Source organism: Pezoporus flaviventris, unplaced genomic scaffold (assembly GCF_033815535.1).
Source record: "Pezoporus flaviventris isolate CSIRO_AGI_PZ_B2104156 unplaced genomic scaffold, CSIRO_AGI_Pfla_v1 ptg000013l, whole genome shotgun sequence".
NCBI classification, from domain to species: Eukaryota; Metazoa; Chordata; class Aves; order Psittaciformes; family Psittacidae; genus Pezoporus; species Pezoporus flaviventris.
In genome coordinates, this window is record NW_026892561.1 from 3198732 (window position 1) to 3213997 (window position 15266).

General features: G+C 41.8%; 1 protein-coding gene across 1 annotated transcript in view; it reads left to right on the forward strand.

Annotated features, from left to right (window-relative positions):
• CC2D1B (coiled-coil and C2 domain containing 1B) overlaps nt 1-15266 on the forward strand; it is a 34538-nt gene continuing 19272 nt past the window's right edge. The window contains exons 1-11 of the mRNA XM_061451260.1: nt 1-149; nt 630-734; nt 3688-3829; nt 8086-8201; nt 8985-9098; nt 10209-10346; nt 12298-12571; nt 13054-13178; nt 13313-13388; nt 14498-14608; nt 14882-15012. Coding sequence (XP_061307244.1) covers nt 669-734; nt 3688-3829; nt 8086-8201; nt 8985-9098; nt 10209-10346; nt 12298-12571; nt 13054-13178; nt 13313-13388; nt 14498-14608; nt 14882-15012 — 1293 coding nt within the window. The 5' untranslated portion in view covers nt 1-149; nt 630-668. The remainder of the gene's footprint in view (nt 150-629; nt 735-3687; nt 3830-8085; nt 8202-8984; nt 9099-10208; nt 10347-12297; nt 12572-13053; nt 13179-13312; nt 13389-14497; nt 14609-14881; nt 15013-15266) is intronic.

The window sequence follows — 15266 nt, forward strand, 5'->3', positions numbered from 1 at the left end:
CCCCCCGTGAGGCCCCCGAGGGTCCCGCCTCCGCTGGCCCCGCCCCTTCGCGCAGGCGCGCTGCCGCCTTGGAGCCGCGGCCGAGGCGTCCCCGTGCCGGGCGGGAGGCGCTTCACCGGGCGCCGTTGGGCGGGCTGCAGGAGGCCGAGGTGAGCCGGGGCTTGCCCGCTGCGGGCTGACCCATCGCGGCGGCCCTGGGCGGCAGGCGGCGGTTATTTACCCCGCTCTCAGCCTATCGCCTCCGCCGGCTCCTCCCTGCTCCGGGGCGGGGAGGGCTCCGCAGGGGTACGGGGCGGGCCGGGCCTGCCCCGCCCTCACGGGGCGCTGGGGACGGAGGGGTCCCGCTGACCTGCGAGCGGTGCCCGCCACCGGGGCCGGGCCGCGCCGGGTGTGAGCCGCCTCAGGCCGAGGGAGGGGTGCGGCTGTGGGGAGGGCGGCACTGGCGGGCCTGGGCCTTGGGGAGTGTGCTCCTTGGTGTGTGGCCCCCTTTCGCCCCTCTCCTGGTGTTGCCCGGTGTCTGGGGGTGCTGGAGGGGTGTGCTCAGCCTGCTCTGTGCCGCCTGCCTTCGTCCGGTTGGCGGTGCGTTGAGACAGGTGGGGATACTGACGTTCAGTTTCGTGTGCTTTCAGTCCCTTAGAGACACAGCCCTCTGAAATTAATGAACCAACATGCTTGGCAGAAGACCTAAGAAAAGCCCTCAGGCAAAGGGCCAGGGAGCTGCAGTTGCAAAGCAGGTAAGGAAGGTAAAGGGCTAGGGAGATGTGGTTGCAAAGCAGGTAGGGAAACCTCCTACTCCCACAGCTCAGGCCTCTTCCTGCTGTTTTCCTGCTAGAATCTTCCTGTGTGTTAATAAGATACTGCAGGACCATGGCAAAATTAAATTGCATGGTGCCTGTTTTCCTGCTTTCTCCTTCAGCACATTCTTCTCAAAAGTAAATACCTGATATGCAACAGTGGAGGTCTTGCAGGGAAACCACAATGTTGTAATGCTGTAATCTTTGTAGGAGACCTCATGACTCATGCTTACAGTAGTTTACTACCTCGGGTATACTCTGGTTTATCAATAACTATACCAAGGCTTGTCTTGCATCTCCAAGAAGACAGAAATAAAAAGACTGTAGTATCAGATAACAAATTCAGGGGCACATATGGGAGAACATTAAGGTGCTACACCAGAAACAGTTAATTTCCTAGTATATAATCATTTTTTCTTGGAGCAGGTAGACCGATAAGTCTGTATCACACTAAAAGTGAGCTTAGATGTGTGTGTGTGGCTGTTGGGGTTTTTTCACAGTCTTTACCTTTCGCTGTAGTTTCAGAAGCCTTCAGGAGAGAAACACGATGTAGTCATGCCTGGCCAGTGTGGGGAGTCAGGCAACAGTGTCAAAATCAGAAATACAGCCAAGGCAAATTGTGGGTGGAACAGGTAAAGAATGCGTTAGAACCAGAGTGGAACTTTAGAAACTTTTGGAGATAGAATAAAGGCAGGTAACAAGAGGGAGGAGTCACTGATAAAAAATAGAAGGAAATGCAAAAAGACATTGGAATAGGATGCTAGAATAGAAAAATAGCTAAGATATTCTCTTTTGGTGATTTCTTAGGAACCAGCGTTCTCATACTGGAAACAGAATGGTTTAGTTAGAGATCTGTAACATTGCTCCTGCTCTAGTATGAAAGTTTGTGTTTCTGAATTGGAGAGGTAATAGATAGTCTGTTTGAGCAAGGGAGAAGATAAAGGTGAAAATATATTTTCCCCTTTCCAAAAAAAAAGAACAGCACTTTAAACAGATAAAGAATAAACAAAGGATCTGATTAAGATATCTTACTAATTACTAATTCAATACAGTTGGTTATTCAGCCTGACAGCATAGAGGGTTGTTTCTTGACGCAGATTCACTAATAGCTTTCTCACTTGCAAATTAACTCGATTTAAACTGGTTTTGTGCTATGTGGTGTATCAAATGCAAGTTTTTTAGAACCTCTTTTTCTGCTTCATTAAGTATTTATTTAATACCATTAATTTCATTGGAAATGCTGCTTACTGAACAGATTGAGAGACTCAGTGCTTGAACTGCTGGATTCTGTTCTTGACTGAATTCATTACTACACTTGTTTAACTTTCTGCACTTGTAGTGAAGAATGGCTCAGATGTGCTCCTGATCCATTTTGCACATTGATATGTGTGTGCATGTTCCAGAGCACTTTAATATTTAGATCTCCATTATAAATATTTCCTAACTAAATCGTATCCTGATCTTCTTTCCATTCTATCCAAGACTGCAAATGTATTAGTTTTGTTTTACAGAAGGGAGGTGGATAAGGCAGAAGGTGGCTAAATGATCTGCCCAGTGTCTTGCAGGATCAGGGCTAGCAAATAGCTGCTACTTTTGAATACTGTTCCTGGTCCTTGGAATCCATGTTTCTCAGCCATATTTCACATTCTTCTTTGGAAGAGTTCAAAGAGAGTCATAAAACATTTCAAGGCGGTAGCCGCCAACATCTCAATTCCTATAGGGTTAAAAAAGGTTGTTACACAAGGCAGCTTCAGCTTCTGGCAGCACTGCACGTCCTCAGAGGCAGGAAGAGATTGTTAACTGTTGTAATAATGACAACTGAGTTTTATTCCTTGGCTTGAGAGAGGCTGCACTGCTGCCTGCTTGGCCATGTGAAGATGGATAAGTCACACTGAGGCCTGTGCTTAGAAAAAGTCTGAGGGAAGTTATTCTGACTACCTCAGAGGATGAACCTAATTCAGTTAATTCATGTTTATCAAAAAAGCTTAGCATACTGTGAATAAAAATGTTATTTCTGGGGCAGTTAGTGTCTTAACCAGCAATGTAACAATTGTGATAAAAAGGTATCTTAGAAGAATACCTTTTAGTCTGAGACCTCAGGTTTCTCTGATACCTATGTCCTTTGGCATATTTTACAACAATTGAGTGATAACCCTACTACTTTGACAAATTCTGATTACTGTTATTAATAAGATTGCTGAAGATGCTGTTGCTTAGCTGATGATATGACGATAAGCAGCATATGGTGATATGTTGCTTAGCTGATAATATGTCCAGACAGTTGGTTGTTTTCTCCAGTGTACCATAGGCAATCCTGTATTTGTAATCCATGATACATTGTAAGGCTGTGTGTGCGCATGCATCTTCCATGTGTTTGTGATTTACAAACTGAGGTAAGGAGAAGCACAGAGCAGTTCTGTATATGTGAATATAGCTTCTTCCAAGACATAAGGGGTAAATCTCTGCAGTGTACACATGTCAGACTGGTATTGTGTGAATGATGATTACATACCTTTTAGCTTAGCTGTTAGCAGGAACTGCCCTGAACTTCCCTGATGATATCTGCTTCATGAGGTTCAGTATAACAGACATCATTTTGTTTTGCTTTATTATGTCAGACTGTTAAAAAGGCTTGATTTTAAGGAATCATTGATTGTGTGGAGTTTTAGAGGGAGTATTTGTGGCTTATTAAGATTTATGTGCCTCATGTCAGTTAGTGATTAATGCCCGGTGTGCATTATTTTGGTAATAGAAGTGGTATGAGAGTGGGCCTTAAAAAAACCAAAGAGCAGAATCCAGAATGCATGACAGTGTTTCAGTAATTGACGCAATGTGATGGGTTTGAGTGTCATCTCTATTCTAACTGCGGTATTTTATTTTCCCTTGGCTCCAGCTGGGGCTCTTTGTAGATTTCAATCCAGAAGAGATGCTGCTGGCTGCAGAGGATGGTGGGGATGATGGGGACCTTGAAGCAGAGCTTGCAGCTATCACAGGAGTGAAAGTGAAAGAAGAGAAATCAAAACCAAAAGTGAAAAGTAAGTTTTATAGTGTTTGGATTTTATTTATTGACAACCAGAATAAAATTATTAAGCCACTTACTTACAAATCACTGGCTTATCTAAACTATTATTTCACCACTGATAGAAGCTGAAATTGCAACGACTCTTCTTAAACCTGAAAGGTTTAAGTTGTAACTCCACAAGATGGGCATGAGCTTTATTTGTCTGTGCTCCTATAGCCACAGGATAAGGATGCGTGATGGCTAGCCAGTTTAAAGACTAAAGACATGCTTGTTTAGCCTATGAAGCCATAAAAAGGTATAGTAGGTGCTAGATGAATTAAATCATCAAAAGGGAATTGTTTCTTGTGGAGGGTTGGTTGTTGTTTGGTTGTTATGTTTGGGTTGTTTGAAAACTGAATTTACTGAATGTACTCAAATATTGTTACTTGTTACAACAATGAATATCCTTCTAAGAGGGAGATCGTGAAACTGATGAAATGACAGGAGGTTAGAGTGTCTCTTGGACTGGATCCTTACTATTCTTAACATTTTAAGCGTGTGTTAATGTCTGATGGTGTTTGCAAGCAGCTATTCAGTGGTTTACAGGGTTGCTATAAACTGCTGCTAATGAAGGCTGCCATTGAGAGGGGCAGTCCCTTGTGCACATGCTCTGCCTGTAAGCTGCTGCTGTACATATTTACAGAGCTGCAGGCTGAGCTGCTTGAGGAAACTGATCTGTAAAAATACATTTCCCTTGTGCTGGGTTTTCACCTGAATCAGTTCCTTGATCTGGTTTGCTACCTGCTTATTTGAAAGCTGCTGTGGCTGCAAGGGAGGGGCAGCAGGAAGTGGTTGAGATGGGACAAGGAGAGTGGGACCTACCCTTGCTACAGTTCTGCAGTATTTTGCCTGTAATATTTGAAGGGACTTCACACAGAGCTGCAGGGAAATGAAGAATTTTCAAGTATTTAGAAAAAGAGACTGTCTACACACTGTAACTGGTGAGAGGCAGAGGAGGTGTTTATATTTAAAACTAGATTTTAAATCATTTCCACTCTCCAGATGTCAAAATTGTAGTAAACCCATAAATCTAATAAGCATAACTGTACTAAGAAGTGCAATAGCAGAACTTCTGCCATTGGGCAAAGGTTGCTCATTGTTAAAACATGCAGGAAAGTGTTTTGAGGGTGAATCTGTGTCCGTTGAACTGTCAGCTTTTCAAATGCTGACTTCCTTCCTGCCTTGCTTATGTCACCTAATGTGTTTTTTCAGTCTCTCTATTCATATGAGGAAAATGAAACTTCAGACAGTACAAAACTAAGATTTACTCTGCCTTTTAAAATTATGTGTTCTATGATTCTGTTCTATGGCTCCTAAATCTGTTTATATCAAAATCATTTCCAGCTCTTCTGTTTTCCTGGTAGAATTGAGAGTATGTAGATTAGAAGCTCATGGAAGATGAACAACTGGATAGCTGCCACTGGGGACTCATGAGACCTGGTACTGTGTAGTGATGAGGGCATGGTGCATGGTAGGGGCACCTGGAAAGGAGAGGTTACAGTAAGGACGGGAGGAAACTTCCTGTCTGGAGAAAGACCAAAAAAAAGGGACCCAGTACAGTACATTCAAGTGCTCAGTTCTTGGCTATGACAAGGTGCAATAATTCACTCCTGGATTTACATTCCAGAGCTCTGAAGGGGAAGGGGGAAGGTGGTCTCTCCCTCTACCTTGAAGATACAGGCAGCAAAAGCTGTACTGTTGCAACATCTTAAGTACGGAGATATCTGCTATCTGTGACTGATAAATGCCAGCTGATCAGCCACTTGGATGTCTGAAATCATAGCCTCAGCTTGCTGTACTGGATTAGAGCTTCTGAGAAGGCTTGACTGGCTTTTTTGCCTTTAGTGGGGCTTCATGTAAGGAGCACTCTGAGCCTTGCACTACAGCCAGTTGCCTTTGGATATGGCCTACTGTCCTAGTTGCAGAGTTTTGCTAAAGGTTAAATCCATGAGCAGCATGTTTGATATAGATACTGAAGCACTGATATGGTAGATTAAGTTATGTGAACAAAACCAGCTTTGTACCTGAGTTCATTTTCAGCTGATTCAGCAAATGCAGTAGACAGATGGGATCCATTTTAAGATGCATTTAAATTGACTGTAAAGCTCTGTCCTGAAGATGTATATTTTATGCAACATTTAATGACACTTGTGAGTCACAGTCATGTGTCTGCATCAGGAAGTATCGGAGGCGTTTGTGTGGATGGTTGGGGTTTGTATGCAAATAAATTCACCTTGGAGAGTTGGTGAAAGAACCTGATAGATAAGGAACTTCGGTTGCCACAGCATGAAGCAGAGAAATCTCCAAGGAGGAGTTAAGTAGAGTTTTCAGTGTTAAGACCAGAGTTAGACAGCAATGCAGAAAACGAAGAAGTGTAGCTAGAGAGGTAGAAGAAACAACACTTTCTCTGATTTCCTTAGCAGTTCTCTCTGCAGTGTTCTGCTGCTACTTTTAGGCTCAGGACAAGTATGATGCCTTGATGTGGAGTGTTCTATTTTTGTATGCCAAGTGTGACTTTGCAGTGGTGTTTGATGTATAAAACAAATAGTTTTTCAAGGTAGAAAGATATCCTTGTCTGTCTTTCTGGCTGTCTTCAAGCATATGGATAATTTGCTGTGCCTCCTTGCTTGTCATGTTAACAGCTGTAACAACCAGGAGTTTGGCTTAAGGCTTGTGTTGTTCAGTATGTCTCCAAAATTGATGTTAATGTGCCTCATCATATTCAAAGGATACATACCTAGTTTAACATGAGATGGAGAGAGAGAGACATTCTTGTAGACTGTATACTGGGAAAATGGATCAGCAGCTGGAGTCTCAAGCATAATGCAGACCCTATACAAACTCCAGTGATTTAATTAGTTGGTGTTTCATTGGAAGTCTTTGAGCTCAGCACCATTTATGGTAAATGCCTTGAACTTTGTTCTGATTTATAGATGTATGTGCTGTTGTAATACATAGAATAACATATTTGGGGCTTTAAAAGAAAATGTGAACAGAAGTTTCACTGGCAGGTGTGCTGGGATGGTTAATGCAAGTGTTTGCATCTCATGCATTTAACTGTTGGGCTAACTCAGTTATATCCATAACAGCAGATCTTTGGGAACTAGAATACTTTTAACTCCAATCAGTTCAACATGAGGGAGAGAAGAAAAGGGACAGAACTGGGGAAAAAAAATAGTTTGTTGGCACTTAGGGATGGATGGCTGTGGACCACTTCTCTTCCATATTGAGTCAGAAGTTACTTCTGTCAGTCAGGGGCTACACCAAGAGTGAATTACATTTGTTTGGGTAAACTGACAGGAGGCAAAGGACACATAACAGACCTAGTGGGGATGCTGAATCCAGGCCTTGTTAATACGGACAGTCATGTCATAAATCCCTTTCATAAGTACCTAGCATCAGCTTAAAACTAGATCAGATGTTTATTCCTGCTGAGGACAGAGGCTGCCCCAGTAATTCCCTTTCAGGCATTGAAAGTTCTAATCAGGTCTATTTATCAACAGTTTATATTAATTTTCTCTTGTGCCACCACTGATTTTTATCTTAACATTGATTTTTATCTTGAAGAATACAGTTTTGATATAACAGCCAAGCATAGTAGTATTCCCCAGTTTTTCTGTGAAAAACTGAAGACTTTGTAAAGACAGAGCTTCTGTAAATAATATCATAGAAGTATTTATCTGTATTTTAAATCAGCCAAGGAGCTTGAGGTGAATTCTGTTAAGTTTTTCCTGAAGCAGTTGTTTCATCCTGTCCCGCTTGTCTGTCTTGCCCAGTCTTAACTGTCAGTACTGTGCAAGTCTGCCACAATACCTTTCTCTTTTATGTCTGTCCTTTCTGAGCACTGTTGTGTCCCACCATACCAGCTAGTCTATTACAGTGCTTATGGTTATGCCATTCAGGCTCCTAGTATTAGTAAGCAGACATTATTTCTCTCTGACATCTAATTTCTGAGCTAGGTTATTGGATGCAGTCATTTTCTTTGTTTTACTGCCTGCCTTGACTGTCACTCTCAGAAATACTGGTATTGTTTTTTCCTGGTTGTTCACTTCCCAGTCTTTGCCCTTTATCCATGACTATACTCTCATTTAATTATGGCAGTATCTGATAAGGGGAAACAAAAGAAGCCACTGCTCTTCTTCAGCTGGTAGCAACTCCTTTAAAATTTACATCCAGTGACTGCATAATTGTTACTTGGGCTTTATGGCTCCTTGTGGTTTCTTTTTACAGCTCCTCTGCCCATGGATCATATTGAAAAGATGGCTGCAGAGTGTATGAAGGACCTGAATGAAGACGAGGAAGATGAAGCAGATGATGAAGACTTAGAGAAAGATACAGACCTGTTGGTATGCATAACTTTGTTAGCAAGAAGTTTCAGTGCGTCTTTATTGTGTTTGGGGTTTTGCTTTTGATTTTTGATGGAACTACATTTAGCAAAAAAAGTCTTAACTATGTAGTGAGAAGCTAAAATACTGCAAAAGTGTTTCCCTAGATCTAGAGCTTCGCAGGATCCAGCCCCCTGTGCACAAGCATAAGAGTTTCCTAACTAACATTCATATGCAAGAGGGTCCTCAAGAATTGGGGGAACAGCAGGAATCCCATTCCAAGTCAGCTGGGGGAATACCACCAGGGACATTCTCCTTAAAGTGACGTCTGTCACTGTTTAGCTACTGCTTCGCATAGTGCTTGGCCTGAGAGAGCATCTCCCAAAAAATTCTTTATCATTTCAGTGAGTGATCTAAGGGAAGGAGTGGTAAGTAGTGGTTTTTACTGCCAGTGTTAATAGATGCTTTTTGGAAATCTCAAATTTGGGTGTGAATGAACTTTGTAGAAGTAATTCTCTGAACATCTCCAGTTTCAGATCTCTAACTGCAAATTTGTGTGGTGATCCTGGAGCTTTTAAGTGGTGTCTGGCTTCCTATTGTGAATACAAGTGTGACCAGTTTCATTTAAAAATAAAAATAGAATAAAATAAAATAAAAGATTGGAATAGAAGACTTTCAGACTCTCTGGTTGGGTTCAAAGTCCATCCAAAGATTTTGGGGCTTGAGACTTGATGTTATTTTGTCTTTTTAGAAAATAGAAAAGTATGAGGAAAAGCCTTTTGTTGGCTTTTACTTTTACTTTAGGCAGAATTGCAGGAAGTTCTGGAAGGTGAGACGGAAAACTGTGAGGATGAAACAATAGCAATGGAGCCATCCACTGCTGAACCAGAAAATGAGGAACCGGAATTGCAGCCACAGGTAGGAAAGAGCTTCATGTTCCTGACAGTTTTGCTGAATCACTGCTGTCATACTGCTTATACAAGAGTCATAAACAAGGATCTAGAGAGGTCTTCTTGCCCTCCAAGGAAGGAGAAGCTATGCTATTGGTGTCTTCTCTGTGGAAACCAGTGCTGTGTTGGTACAGGTGATTTTTTTTGCTTTGTTCAGCAGATATATTTTAATATTAGCATAGAATTGAGGAGGTAAACAGTTGGAATCAAGCATGTCTTGTCCCTCATGTATATAAGCATACAGACTGCAGCTTAGGCTTCCAGAGTTCCTGTATTCCCCGTTATTGAGCAGCATGCCAAAATTGTGAGACTTGTTAGCACTCAGCATCCTTGGCATCTTTGTGGAATTTTTCTCAGTAGGATTTGCTTTCTCAGCTTCATTGTCAATCCTCATGCAATCAAATAGTTTATTCAGTTACTGCCATGTTTCTGTTTACGCTACAGATTCCGGTGCCCTTGTGCATTAGGCCTGTTAATAAATGGGTCTGAGAGAGTTTCTGTAGAGATAATGGCAGTAATTGCATTAGTAGCCATCTGAAAAAGCCCTGTAGCTGGGGAGTCTTTGTAAGTAGCTACTCATAACTTTGCTTAGGCTGCTTGTGTCACTGAACTAATTCCAGGCTGTAGGAGGAGGAGAAAGAGCTCTTTTTGTAGTAAAACCAGGTTGAAGAAACCCAGAAGGGAGTAAACTAGCGTGTTTTAAAAATAAGAAAAGAAAAAGTCAAGATTTGTGCCAGAATACTTCTTCACACCCTCTGTTGTGTGGTGTTTGAGAGACTTCACTGTTCTGCTCACCTACTCCCTAACCACATGGCTCCAATTACCCTGTAACTGTGAGTTTTCTAGATGTCTCCACCCATTCTTCTCTATTAGGCCTTTGAGAGAAAGCCCAGAGGTGGATCCAGGGACTGTTAGGGTAGTACAAGTGCTCCTCTGTTTGAGAGACTGTTCCGTCCTTGTGCTCTTGGTTAACAGGAGTGTGTGTGGAAGAGGAGTATTTGTTTTTGCAGTGCTGTGGGAAAACGCATATAGTTGGATGAAATAAGTTTTCTTGATTTGTTTTATTATCTTTTCTGAGACCACCTCACTTCCTGCTGTTACCAGTGAGCTGCAACAGACAATAGAGAAGAGGCTTGCTAACTATAGGACAGCAATTGCTAACGCAAAGGCGTTGGGTGAGTCGGCTAAAATACGCCGATACGAAAGAGGCCTTAAGGTGAGTTGGGTTCATCGGGTATGTGAATGAGGCGGGGACAAAGTCTGTTCTCTAAACTGTGGTTAGAGTCTTTCCAGATGTGTGGATTTGTTGAAGTGGGAGAGAAATTCTAATATGCTGCCTTGAGTTACTTTAAAGGCATTTCTTGTTACTACCAATTTGATGTAACAGATATACAGATAAAGTGTAACTTCAAATGCCTTTTATACGTTAGCTTTGTTTCTGTTGAATGGGTAATAAGGGTAGCTGGAGGCAAGGTTTGTGGCAAATGCTGATGTTAAACTCGCCAATCTAGATCTGAATTTGACTTGTGATAGCTGTTCCATGTTACTTTAAAGCAAAGTTTAGGAGCATTCCTAACACAAACACCTTAATACTAACCCTCCACTCACTTCTGTGAGACAAAGGAAGGTGAAACCTTTTCTGTGAGTGCATTGGCTGTGCTTGAAAATGAATAGAACAGGATTTTTCATTAAGGCAATTAAAAATTGCAGCAAGGAGTGTTCTCTTCAGTATTGCATCTTCTCAGCCAGGTGGCGTGCTTGTAGTTCGTTGATAGTGCTTGGTGATTGCTGCTGTGCAGAGTGCCTGTATTTCCCTGTTCGCTTTTATCTGGTCCCTTGCATCACCTCACACAGCAGCCGGCTTGGTCTTGTTGAGCAAAGCTTTATAGCTCAGCAGTGTCCACTGGGGGAAGAATGTCTCACTAGCTACAAGGGTACAAAGGGAACAGCTGAAGTCAAACCCAGGGGAGGAAATGCACAAGAAAGAAGATGTCTGTATGCGTCCTCTGCCTGCTACCTCTGAAAGGAACATACATTAAACTACCTGACCTTTCAGAGAGCGAGATGGGCAAAGCAGCTTATTTCATCCAACACCGAAGCTTAGTGCACTGTTTGCCACTTCCTTTATTTTTCAAGGCAGGGAGTTGCTCTGTCTCTAAGCAGTGTAACTAAGGATAATAGAGCAGATCGCATTTCACAGCTCACAGTTCCTTAATTAGCAAAATGACATGCCAACAAAAGGTGTCCTTAGTTCTTGGAACTGTGAAGTTTAATCTCAATGTTTAATTCCATTTCCCGTCAGTCTGTCATCCCACATGTGGAGGAGAGGGGCCTGTGTGTGGGTTGCTGTACTGGTCTGAACCCCCATCTTGCGTGCTGTCGGTCCCTGTATCTCTGTTGCTTAATAGGTCAAACAATGTCATGGCTAGCCAAAAATAGCAGCAATTCTGGCACTGATGAGATTATTTTGTTGTCTTTCTGTGCTTCTATTTTGGTTTCTGTGGAAGATGAAAGAAGTAGAATTTTTGTTTTGGCTTAAAGTGCATGGTGGTCTTTGAACCTTAAATTTCAAACAAAACTACAACAACTTACTGAGGAAGGTAGTGTTTGTGCTGGAGGAAGGGGTTTAAAAATACGAGCAGCAGTTAACCCATGTTACGTATGGTGAGAGCTGCTTGCCGTAGGTCACTAGCTGAAGCTCCATTTCCTTTGTTAATAATTAATGGCTTTTCTCATTGCATTGGGCAGGTATGCATGCTCCTTTCTTCCCTAAATCCACATAGGCAGTGGCATTTCACAGTAGTGTATTTTATTTTGAAGACACAAAATCCATCTGCAGTTAGTATAAATGGCTTCCTTGGTGACTTTCTGTGGCAGAGCTGAGTGGGCCACATCAGTTATCCAACAGTTCTGGGTATTGAGGTACTTGCAGTTATGTAGTTTGGGTAGCAAGTCCTTTGCATTGTGTTGCTCTGATAATTGGACACCTTTCACTAGCACTGAAGTTGGCCTTGCAGGGAAATAGAGAGCTAAAGGGCAGCAGCCTGTAGTGATGTGTGTAATAGATCTCATCAGGTGTAAGGGAATGAATTTGTGTTTTAATGATTTTATGCTAGTAGCATGTTTGATGAAAATTCCTATTGACTTTGCTGTTCCATCTCTGCCAGACACTAGAAACCATGCTGGCTGCAGTGAAGAAAGGCAAAAAAATCAATGAGGAAGAAATGCCACCTCCTGTTGCAACAGGAAAGAGTTCTTCTCACTTATCCCAAGCTACAGGAGTGGAGCTAGAGAATACAGGAGATTCAGTTGGTGACCTACTGGAGAATAAAGATGAGTCTGCTGCAGATGATGAGCAGAAGACCCCTCATGAAGCAGTGCAACATGTGGAATCAGAGTCTCTACAGGGTCACGATGCTTCTAGTCCCACTGCAGAAACAGGTACCCTGATCTGAGGGGATAAGCAATCGCAACACTATTTAAAGCTATATCTTTCTTGATATTTATAGCAAAGCACTATGTTGGAACTTCCCTGCTGAATGTTTCAGATAGAGTAGTCAGTGAGATGCTGAATTTCTGGCAGTGGCATCAATTATTATTGGAGAGCTCTTACCTGCACTGTATCAGTATCTTTCACTTAACTTTTCCTTTGCCTCAGTTTCTCCTTCAGTATTGTCAAGTGGAATTCCAAGCTTTAAGGGGTTTTGAGATACTGACCAAAAGACCACTTTTCAATTGGGAAAAGTGGGATTATGATGTCTGGTAGAACTTCTGGAGACTGGTGAAAAAAGGACTTACTTAAGATGGCTGTGTGGTTCAGAGCAAAAGAGGGCAAATGCAGGTATTGAATAGATGGACATAGCAATGGAAGCACATCTTGCAAGCTCTGTATAAGTCTTGAATGTTCTGTTTCATTCTCACAGATCTCCAGAAGAGCAGCACACGAGCAATACTACTTATGAGGCAGAAGGAGTATAAATTAGCAGCTCTGAAAGCCAAGCAGCAAGGGGACCTGGAGAAAGCAAAGGAATACATGAAGGCAGGCAAGGTGTGCACACAAGAAGTCATGAATTATAAACATACTCTGTGCTTTACCAACATGCATTGAGTGTCAAATATTTATTGTGGCAGCTAGAAAGACTTGGACATACTAGAATAAATCCTCTGGTTTTTTTGCATTAGAAATTTAATGTGGTCTTGGAAGCTTTGGACAGTGGGCAGCCAATAGACCTGGAGAATATGCCTCCATCTCCTCAGGGTAAGATTTGCCTTACAGAAGCCCTTTTAGAAGTCTCTCTGTGCTGTAATGAAATGATTCTGCATTTGATTGCAAAACTGTAAGAATTGAAGATCACATAGGTCTGAGGCTTATTGCATGTTCAAATTCTAATCAAAACCTAAGAAGAAAACCGAGTTCTTATATTGAAGTTACTCTCTGTGAATTACAAGTTCAAGTAGGCAGTGATGTCTAATATTCCTGGGTTTATAGCTTTATACAATAGATCATATTTAAAAATGGAAGGGAAAGAATCCTTAAAGTTTACTGTGATATTTGATGGTGTTATGGGTTGTCAACTGAAGTTCGTAATGTTCAGGTTAAGAGATTACCAAATAGGTTGCAGTGCAGTGAAGTTTAATTTTAAAGGAAGTTACTGGTTTTAAAGATACTTCTATCTTTTTAAGAGAGGGCTTTTTAAACTAGGTCTGGTATTGCCACCAACATTTAATTGAACTTAATGTTTTAAACCATTTACTTTAGTAAATTAATTTATTCTAAGAAATTAAATGATAGATTATTTCAGTAAGTTACTTGATTTATGATTCCTTAGGTTAGAAACTGATCACCAAGTGGCATTAGAGAGAAAGTTCACTCATGACACAATCTTACATTGAAAAGTGCAAGATTTTTGCAGTTCTATAGTTTTCTGAAGTAACCACTGCTACACAATGCCAGAAACTTGGGTGTCTGAATGGATGGTGTTACTTGCTTTCCTTTTTCAGCACATCTTTTGTTACTAGAATATTTTAGTCAGTTAGCAATCTTGTTCACTCCTTCCATCTGCCACCACACCAAATTGTATTTTGAGGAGAGAATTCTTAGAATACTTGAACTGGTTGTGCTTTTTTTTTTTTCCCTTTTCTCGCAAGCAGCACTAACCTACATTAAATCGGTATTTGAGATTTCCTGTTATGAAGCATTTTCTCTGAATGATGGGAACATTACACTTATCTAGCCATGCAGATACTGTTCTGAAGCCAGAAAGCTTTCAGGAAGGTGATGTGACTGAATTGATGGTTTTCAGAGTAACATGGGTTGACTTGGTGTTTATGGAACAAGTGAAATTTCCTGCTTTCCTTGCATTGCAGATCTTGAGAGCCTAGTAAATGTACAAGGTGCATCCAAGCAAAAGGTACCTGCTCCAGTGGGAAGTTCCCAGGATCTTAAACCACCTGAACCTCACACCCGAGAAGCTTCAGGTAGGACTTGTGGGTTTCTCTTGCAAGCCATAGAAATAGCACAGGTGAAAGGCACTTTAAAGCCTGCCCTATCCCACTGAACTGCATCAGGATTGAGTAAACCTAGGTCCTGAGTATTGTTTGCTCCTGATCCCATCTATACTTTTGTATTCATAGTAAGACTTTGCAATGGTGTTTTTGTCTCTGCAGAAGGTAAGGAAGGGGAGGAAGAAAGCAGCTCTTATGTTTTGAAATCCAAATCACATACCATTTCTTTGTCTGTCTTATTTCAAGCTTCCCTGCAGCAGCCAAAAACAGTGCTGGAAGCATTGCAGCAAAGGCTTGAGAAGTACAAGTCAGCAGCAGCACAGGCTAAAGCGAGTGGGGATGATCGGAAAGGCAGGATGCACGAGAGAATAGCCAAGGTAAATGAAAGTGTGGCAGGCTGCTTGCATCCAGCAAAGCCATTTGAGTTAGTTCTCTTGCTGAAAACTTTTTCAGGGCTGAAATAATTTGTGTATTGTTCTTCTGTTTGTAAAGAGCTCCAGTAGGAAAGCTGTAAAGCATACAGAGGGAAGAATATAGAGAGACAATGCACATATTATAGTAAAATACTGTGTCTTCTGCAGTATTTGTGGTGGCTAAGTGCAGATGATTGCTGGTTTATAGTCAACTCTGT